The sequence below is a fragment of the Coptis chinensis genome, chromosome 2, assembly GCF_015680905.1.
Source record: "Coptis chinensis isolate HL-2020 chromosome 2, ASM1568090v1, whole genome shotgun sequence".
NCBI lineage: Eukaryota > Viridiplantae > Streptophyta > Magnoliopsida > Ranunculales > Ranunculaceae > Coptis > Coptis chinensis.
The window spans coordinates 39,654,347-39,663,647 of NC_141457.1; the positions used below are offsets into that span (position 1 = coordinate 39,654,347).

Genomic DNA, 9,301 nt, shown 5'->3' on the forward strand with positions numbered 1-9,301 from the left:
CAAGACAGGTTAGTATATCGAAAGGTCCTCCAATTCTCTGAATGTTGCTTCTGTCACTGTTTAAAAGAGAATTCGAAACACTTGTTCTTTGAGTGCCCATATTCGAGGGAAGTGATGGATGGGATTAAAGCGTTGTTGAATCTTTACACAGCTACTGTTAATGCTAATAGGGAATGGTCCATCATTTTTTGATTGTGTGAAAGGAAGAAGGTTTTGGCAGACATTTATCAGGCATTCATTTATGCTACAGTACATGAGATTTGGACTGAGCGGAATAGGAGAAGGTTCCAGTCTGTCCCTCACCTCCAAGCTAAGGAGCTAGTTGAACTCATTGTAAAAGATACTAGACTCTATCTACAGGCCAAAATTAAAGACATTGTCACTACTTCTGAGATCAAACAACTCTTACAAACATTCCGGTTGCAAGTGAATTTGAAGGAGAACACCGAAATTCCATGCTACTGGACTAAACCTGATGAGGGAGTTGTGAAATTGAACACAGATGGGGCAGTGAATATATAGTCGAGGTGCTAGCTCAGGAGGAATCATCCGTGTCAGCAATGGAGATACAATGGTGGCTTACATAGGCTGTAGCTTGAACAACTCAATTCTATATCAGGAGTTAAATGCAATACACCAAGGGTTGGAGTTATGTATGCGACTTGGAATCCCAAAAGTGTCACTGACGTCTGATTTGTTAAGAGCAGTTCATGCTATAATGAAGATAGAAGCTCCTCCATGGCAAATGGTAGTATCCATCCAGAGAATAGGAGTGGCTTTTGAGTTCATAGAGTTTAAACATGTTTTTAGGGAAACCAATAAGGCAGCGGATCATTTGGCATCCTTGGCTGACCATTCAGAGTTGATAGTTGACTCTTGATAATCTTCACCCCTCCTCTGTCTGAAAAGTTGCAGACTATTGTAAAGAATGATATAGAGGGAAAGATATATATGAGGTATAATTAATGCAGGTTAGGGGTAGGCTAGAACCACAATTTATTGTTCAAAAAAAAAGGAGGGTCTAAATAGTTTGGAATTGGTCAAAGTGGGGTGTAAATACGGGTAGCCTTTGTGCGCCACTAAATTTTCTGTTTTTTCTTCTAGCCCCACCGAAATCAAATCGCACCCCTTCTTTATGCCAGTTTTTTTTTCTTCTAAAACGGGCCCCTAACAAAATTGGGTGTGTTTAAACGTACCGCAATTCTATAATACCAAAAGACTCTCTCACTCCCTATTTTACCCAGCTTTCTCCCCTTCTCTCTTCAACTGTGCAGATCACTAATTTTTAGTTCCAGGCTAGGAAGAATTACGAATACAACTTACTTCAGCGTCGCCATTCGAGAGGATGACTCTTCTTCCAGCACCTCACCTGATGTCCAACTATCATCTGTTCGCCAGAATATCAATACTGGCATTTCTTGCGAATCTGGTACTAACAATCATTCTGTAAAAGGAATTAATGATTTTTTGTGTTCGGAAAATTTCCTAACTTTGTTGTGGAATATGGGGTTGGTGTTATGTGAAAATTTTCGTTTGTGTTTCAACACCTTCTATTACATGCAATTCAAAGTCATATTTGCTCGAAAATTTGAATATGATCTGCTGATTATTGGCTTAGCGAGAGTTATAATCAAAGTTTCCTTGTGAGGATTGATTTTGGACTTCTAAAGTTGTCAATAAAGCAGTACTATTGATCTAGACATCATGTATTATTTTGTTGAACGTGAGTTTCTCCCAATTGGCATTAGAACGATGACACTGTCATTTTACTGTAGTTCAAATAGAGATTCTCTTTAATTTAGGTGACTCCAGCTCCTCAGACTGAAGGTGGAGAGTTGAAGTCCCCCATCTTGAAGAGTTTCAGCTTTAGAGAACTCAAAAGCTGCCAGTTCCGCCCTGATAGTCTTCTGGGAGAAGGCAGGTTTGGTTTAGTGTACAAGGGTTGGATTGACCAACACAAGCTAACTCCTACTAAATCTGGGAGGGGTTTGGCTGTTGCTGTTAAAATTCATAGACTAGAATCATTTCAAGGCCATCAAGAATGGTTGGTGAGTATCACCTTCCTAAATTCTGCAGTGGATTACGTACTGATGTACAGACCAAGGCCGAAAGTTTCGGGATTTGAAGATATTTCGGACCCTCCCAAAACCGATACATATCGGAAAAATTGGATTGATATATCGTTTTTGTCCATTTTGATGATAATATTCAAAAAAATCGAAAAATTGGGATATATCGGAAATATTGCCGATATATAACGATATATATAGGGATATATCAGTCAATAATCAACAAAATCGGTCAAAAGTCAAACTGTCCAATCAAGCCAAATGATATATATCAAATATATCAGAATATATTGCCAATATATTTTTATATCGGTTTTACCGATATATAAACCGATATATATCGGTTTAAAATTAATTTAATTTTCAGAGTTGATATTTCAAATGTTTCGAAATCGATAGGCTGAAAAAACAATAAATATCGGCAAAAAATCGATTTTTCGACCGATATTTTCGGCCTTGGTACAGACGACACAACAACTTTTGCCTTCTGTTAGTTATAGCATTACTATCCTCAATGTTTTCCTGTGAATATATAGCACAAGGGGAAACGGCATGGAAGATACCATATGCAGTGCATAGGGGTGGAATTCGAGCTAGTCGAGCCGAGTTTCACTAAGTTCGGCTCAACTCGTTTATTTAAACGAGCTTTAATATAGGCTCAAGCTTGGCTCATATATTATATGAACGAGTTCGAGCTGAGCTTAAATGAGCCGAGCTCGAGCCGAGCCCGAAAGTAGCTCGGCTATTTTTAATCGCGGATGATGGTATTAGAGCTTATTGAGCCGAGCTTCACCCTGCTCGTTTATTAAGCGAGCTATAATATGGGCTCAAGCTTGGCTCATTTAGTTAAATGAACGAGCTTGAGCCAAGCTTAAACGAGCCAAACCCAAGCTACTCGGCTCAAATTCCACCCCTAGCAGTGCATGGCAATTTTGGCCCAATTGGTGCCAAAGTGCATATAACACCTGTTTTAGCTGTTGTATTGAACTGCTATTATCATATTATGTTATTTTTGTAGTAAAACAGTGGTAATGAAAATGAATATGATGGTATATTCATTTTGTTTATTGCAAAGGTCCTTATAGAGTTTACAATATGAGAGAGAATATCTCTTAATCTATGGAAACTGATAGCCACATTTGGTCTAAGGATATAGATAACGTTAACTAGTACAGGCGTATGTTGAATGGAGAAAGTCATTTAATCATGTAAGCATAGCACTTTAAATATTTCTAAATAGTTACGCCACAAAGGAGAAAGTGACTTAGACTTTTAGCACTACTTTCCTCTCATGTATTACTTACTGAGTTCGACAGTGTTGATGTGGAGGGAATTTAATTAGTGATTTGGTGTTTATTTATGAGTTTGTTTTGTTGTGTTATTCTTTGTAATATTGTGTAGTTAGATTTTTGTTGAAACATTTTTTATGAGGACAATTTTGGAATTATATTTTGATGTTTGTGCTGAGGGACAACTTGAGCTAAATAGTGTAATGACACATGGATTTTGTGGTTTAAGTATGAGTCCTGGTCATTCGCCTAAGAAAACATTGTTATATGTTATGACTTGACATGCTTCAGAAATTTGTAGTGTCAAATTAGATTAACATAAAGCTACCACTTTCAAAAGGGAGTTACAGGACACATTCAGAAATATGTTTCTTAGTTTATGTTGGATGTTAGCACTGACTTTCGACATGAACTTGTATACGACGTTACAACATGAGATAGGCTTGCAAGTTGCAACTTCTTATCATATGGATGAGGGGACATTAGTCATGTTGGCACATATGAGCATTTTTACAGAATTGAACTAGTTGGCGAAAGCCTTTGGAATCTGCTATTAATATGTGTCAACACCTCTTGATTGAAGAAGTGGGAGCTGGACCAAGAGCTTCTGAATCATTGATAGAGGATAAAACTCTTTGGATGGGTTCAATATCGCTGTCTATGTGTTGTTGAACATCTGTATCAGCTGAACTTAAGTTCATGTTTAGTGTTCACTCTGCGATATATAAGGTTCTTGGTACTCCTCCCCTGGCAACCCTGTTAAATTGTTAAGAACTTGTTCTGAATATGTGCCTTTTCAGTGAGGTCACATTGTTATCATTATTATCCTTATGACTGAGAACTTTATTTTTTGATTCCCCTCACTTGATCATAACATGCACCACATGCAAAACAATATGAAGTGGGAAGCTGGAGTGCGTGCTTATGATATAAGATCCATATAAGGGGTGATGAAGTTGCGAGCATATATTGAGGATTAAATTGGTTTAGTCATAACATGCATAAGACAGCTTGTATTTATCCTCTAATCGGTGTGTTAATTTTCTACATTGTAGTTTCTGTGCGATCATGTTTCTACTTCCATCTTGAGTCTTAAACAAAGCTTTCTTGTTAATTTATTTATACCCCGGCCTAAATTGTTGATTCTTTTTGTAGGAAGCGGCTCTTGTTCTAAATGCTTCTCGATGTTTCATTACACTTTGGACTTAGAAAAGCAACACGACAGAGAGGAAATTAGGAGGAGAATTGAAGCACATGCAGCAGTGATACGGGTATTGTTATTCGTATGATCACTTGATCAGATATTACTTTTCTGTTACCGAGGTTTTCCAGGTGGTCTTCTTTATTTACTGATCCCGAATAGCTTGTTTTATCAGGCGGCGATTCTTTTTAAATCAGTTGGATCTGCTGGTGATCGAGATAAAGGTATTTCCTTTTGATGTATTATCTTCTTACCTTCATCATTGTACCGTAGCAGTTTAGGGAAAGACAGTAGTTATCTGCTATGTAGTTATAGTTGTGCACTTTGATATAGAAAGCAGTGATCACAAGAAATGCGGTGTTCATATTTAATTTGGAACTTACCATTTTAAAGTTCTTTATTTTATTTTGTAGTTTAGCATGCTATTAAGACACTTGCCAACCTGTTAGTTTCCTGTGTTACACGGGTACACCTATAGTTCTGCCGTGTCCTGTGTCATGTGGACTCCGACAAAGACTCAGGTGTGACACAGATTCGTGGTTGGAGTACTTTGGAAAAAAACAGTTTTCAGAATAAAATTGGGAGGAAAGTTAGAAATAGTAATTGGAGTTTTTATTTACATATTTACATATCTTTATTTTAATTTTCTTTGGTTTGATGGTTTCCCTTTTTCATCAGGTTTGCCATCGATGCTTTGCAGTTGTGCCTGCTTATGACACACGAATACAAATACAGAACCGATACGGAGACACAGGTATGGGGTACGGCAAAGTCTCTTAGGAAGGAATTAAACAATTTGTAGTTTATCTGATTGTTAAAGTCTAGTGCAAGGTATGAACAGTCATGCTTCAAATGTCCCGTGGCAATTGGAGAGTTTTGTTAGAGTTGGTCTCTTTGCAGAAGTCCTTTGTTTTTTGTCGCGTCGGCTTTTGTCCCACGGATTTGTTGGCAGAACTCGGCAAGGCTAATATCGATCTGGGTTGTAATATGCATGTCCCTATGTCAGTCCACTTTCCTTTCATCATCGAGTCCGGCACAAGTTGTATGAACTATTCGCTGTAAGTTAATGAATGATGGTTTGTTCTTTTTTTAAAAAAAGAATGGGGCTTGGACACAATTGTCCTCCAAATTCTTTGTATGATTTATTTTGGATATCAAATATGATTCCTGAGAAAATAATAATAATAATAATAAATCCCTTTCTCTTGTTTTTTATGCTGGCGGGGTTTGAGCCCCAGATCTCTGATTTAGTCAGAACTCAGCAGCACTGGCCAAAGAGATGACTCGCCTACTATGTTAGCACTTAACACTACCACATGCTAGAGCTGCCGATTCCGAAAAAGAGTTAAATCTAACTTATATTCTTGACCAGGCTAAAGATTTGACAGCTAGACAACATTTCAAGTTCCACACGACTACGATATATAGTGTGAAAGGTAACTCTCCTGCACTGAGATTCACTCAATTAGTAACCACATCTGACGAGAGAGGGCAAAATGATTCTTATCTCTGGAATTGGAACAGGACTGAACACAATTAGAGTATCTCATTTACACTCAAAAATCTACCACTACTCTAAAGGAAATAAATCAGCTACAGTTTATCAAGCTCTCAACTCAAAAAATTCCAGGATTGAAATTCAATTACAGTACAACAAACATTTCAGGTCTCTCTTCTAGATCTCCTACGTGGAGCAGCAGCATCTTCTTTCTCGTTCTCTTCTTCCTTCTCTCCACTGGTACCTTGATCGACCTCACTTGTTTCTGCAGCCGTAGCCTTCTTCGTTTCCTTAGCAATGACCTTGGCCTGTAATGAATTTCAGCCATAGTGAAAAAGTGTACAAACACCATAGGAAAAACTTCCAGCCAAAGTAACTACAAACTTACACCCAACTCACAGACGAATATTTATGCAACTTACCACCGGTTTCTTCCCACCAAAAATAATCCTGTAGAAGATGGTCAAGAAAACAACCACCACCGAAACAAGGATGCCTATTGTGATGTTAGGTTGTTTCTCTCCCTTCTCAATAATATCCTGAAAAAATGGACACAAACACAACAATTCCATCAGCATAGAAACTCAACCCAATCACAAAAGTCCATATATCAAATCGAAGCATTAACCAATGACTCACAACAATCTGGTTCTTGTAAGCCTCCAAGAAAGGAACATCTGCAATCTTGTAAAGGATGTCAAAAACCTTCTTCTGCAAAAAATACCCAAAACTTTCAAGGATAAGAATGAAATCAATACGATAACAAAGTAAACCCCACGAAAAATGAGATTACAGATATGTAGAGCAACCTGGATGCCTGAGAGTCTATCAGAAAGACCTGAAGCAGCTGCTTCTTCCTCAGCCTTCTGCTTTTCTTTCTCGACCTCAAATTTCAGCTTCCACGTTGTCTGCCTGTATGATTCAGCAATTTTCTCATCCGGAGCTATCAAGATATTATCAAAGAGGATGCCATCTTGCATTGTCCAAATCTCAATACCAATAGCAGCAACAGATTCGAAATCAGGTTTGTCAAGCTCAAAGTAATCAGGATTTGGAATCTCTTGTGGCTTCCAGATTCCTTTATAACTTGGGTTGTCAATCAATGGGGCATGCCATTTTCCTTTGTAAGCAGAATTATGTTTTGTTGGCCTCTTCCACTCACCACAGCCAGGTGCTGTCTCACACTTTGGGTTTCAATCTTTGGTGCCTCCCATTCACCATCCTCCTCATCATCCCAATCTTCAGGCTTTGATGCTTCAGGATCATCGACCTCCTCAGGCTCATCATCCAACCACCCTTCAGGTTTCACAGCTTCTTCATCTTCAATTTCCATTGGTGCATTTTCATCCCAGTCTTCTGGTTTTACTGCATCAGAGTCAGGAATCTTTTCCCGCTCATCCCAGTCCTCTGGCTTCTTGTCATCAGGGTCAGGAATTGTCTTTGCAGGGATTAGTGCTGGCTCAAAATCTTCAGCTGAAAGAAAGTTTGCTGTCTTTTTCTCCTCCCCATCAATCAAAATCACCAACTCATTACTGGGTTTTAGTACAGCAGTGTAAACGTGTGATAGTTTGTCAGATGGAACAGATGGGGGAAACTTGAGATGGTGCTCAACATACTCCCCACTCTTGGGGTTCTTGTGCTTAAAGATGAAATGCACCTTGTTTGTAGAACCACATTTATCTGGTCCAAACATGATAGAGTATGGAGAGTCATTATCAAACTCCTTCGACTTCCATCCAGCCTCTTGTGGACGAAGGTACTTGAGGTATGCACCACCACACTCTAGCCCATTCTGGAGACGTGTCTCATATTGTAGAATGACAGTCCCATCCTTGAGATCCACAGGATCATCAAGCTCTTTCACGATAGCATACTTTTTGGCTTTATCACTCACAAGAAGCCCATAATCCTCATGCCCCTCACTCTTTGCCCACTTCCATACACCTGAAACACAAAATTAATATATCACGTAACAAAATACACTTGTAGGATAGCCAACAAATACCTCTTGAGGTGACAATGAAACATTCATATCAAACAAATGATCAGAGCCCTATTTAGCAAAATGTTACCACTAAAGTCGCTCTAATATGAACTCCTATCTCCAACACATTAAGATTACACCTTAAATAAATCAAAACCCAAAGAAAACATGACTACAATTTTCACAGTGCAGAGGTGTCACTAACAGTACGATGCTCTTTCATAAATAAGTACAACAAAATCCTATTCAGAAGACATCTAGCACCTAAGGGCATTCATCCCAGTTTTTCAAAGATAATGAACAATCTGATATTAATAAATTTACTTCATCTGCTACAGAAACGGAAACTTCTAGAATGTGTACTCTGACCAGTGGAATAAGATTAATGCAGAACCCAACTCAATTCAACCAACGTGTAAATTTAAACAAACATCATCATCAATTTAATTTGTAAACCATTAAAACTTGAATCCAATTGACTTTAATGTATACTTGATAACAACTACATAACACATTAAATCTATCACATATCTCATAGATCATCTTGTAAAAAAAAATAAAGCAGATCTGAAAAATACAAACCTTGATAATCATCCTTTTCAGACACGATCCATCGTCCTTCAAACGAATCATCAAATGACTCATAAAACAACTACAATAAATAACAAAACAATAAACCCAACATCTATCCACAATCAAAACAGATCACAAACAAAAAATAATAATAAAAATAAAACAAAGATTTCGCTTACTGGTTCTGCAATACAAAGCTGGAAACCAACACAAGCGATGAAAATCAAAAGAGAAATTTTCATCAGACTCATTTTTGATGATTCGAGAGCGGATCTCAATAAATGTGTGTGAAAGAGAGAAGGTTTGGGTTATAAAGGGGCCGGGTTTGTGCTGCATCGACTTGTTTCCACCAATTACATCGTTTGCCACGTGTATTAGCCACTTACAAGTTGACACGTCTACGATCTAGATGCAATCGTTGTGTGCGTGTGGAAAAAGTTATTATAAATCTATAGTCCGGTTTTCCTATATTTGTAGAGGAATGGAACAAATACCGGGATGTACGGTGTGTTTACAAAGGGTAAATTTGAGGATAATGATTTACTAGGACAAAAAAAGTTACATGACGCATCAAAATAACAGTCTTCGGGCACATCCCACGAAGCAGTGGGGATGTGATGTTTTATCTATACACCCCGGTTTCTGAGAGGGCACACCCTGAATCAATTTCCAGTTTCGGATTCCGGT

General features: G+C 38.1%; 1 protein-coding gene and 1 long non-coding RNA gene across 2 annotated transcripts; one reads left to right on the forward strand and one right to left on the reverse strand.

Annotated features, from left to right (window-relative positions):
- The first annotated feature begins 1,161 nt into the window (after positions 1-1,161).
- LOC147516003 (uncharacterized) lies at positions 1,162-5,657 on the forward strand. Its single transcript, XR_015210870.1, has 4 exons — positions 1,162-1,429; positions 4,514-4,629; positions 4,735-4,783; positions 5,238-5,657. It is a non-coding gene; the product is annotated as an uncharacterized LOC147516003 (long non-coding RNA).
- Positions 5,658-6,043: 386 nt separating this feature from the next.
- Positions 6,044-8,951, reverse strand: LOC147516004 (calnexin homolog). Its single transcript, XM_086588720.1, is given in 7 exon segments — positions 6,044-6,365; positions 6,480-6,596; positions 6,697-6,768; positions 6,867-7,252; positions 7,255-8,001; positions 8,624-8,693; positions 8,794-8,951. Coding segments are annotated over 7 exon segments (1,608 nt in total). The 5' UTR covers positions 8,866-8,951; the 3' UTR covers positions 6,044-6,221.
- Between the last annotated feature and the right edge of the window lie 350 nt (positions 8,952-9,301).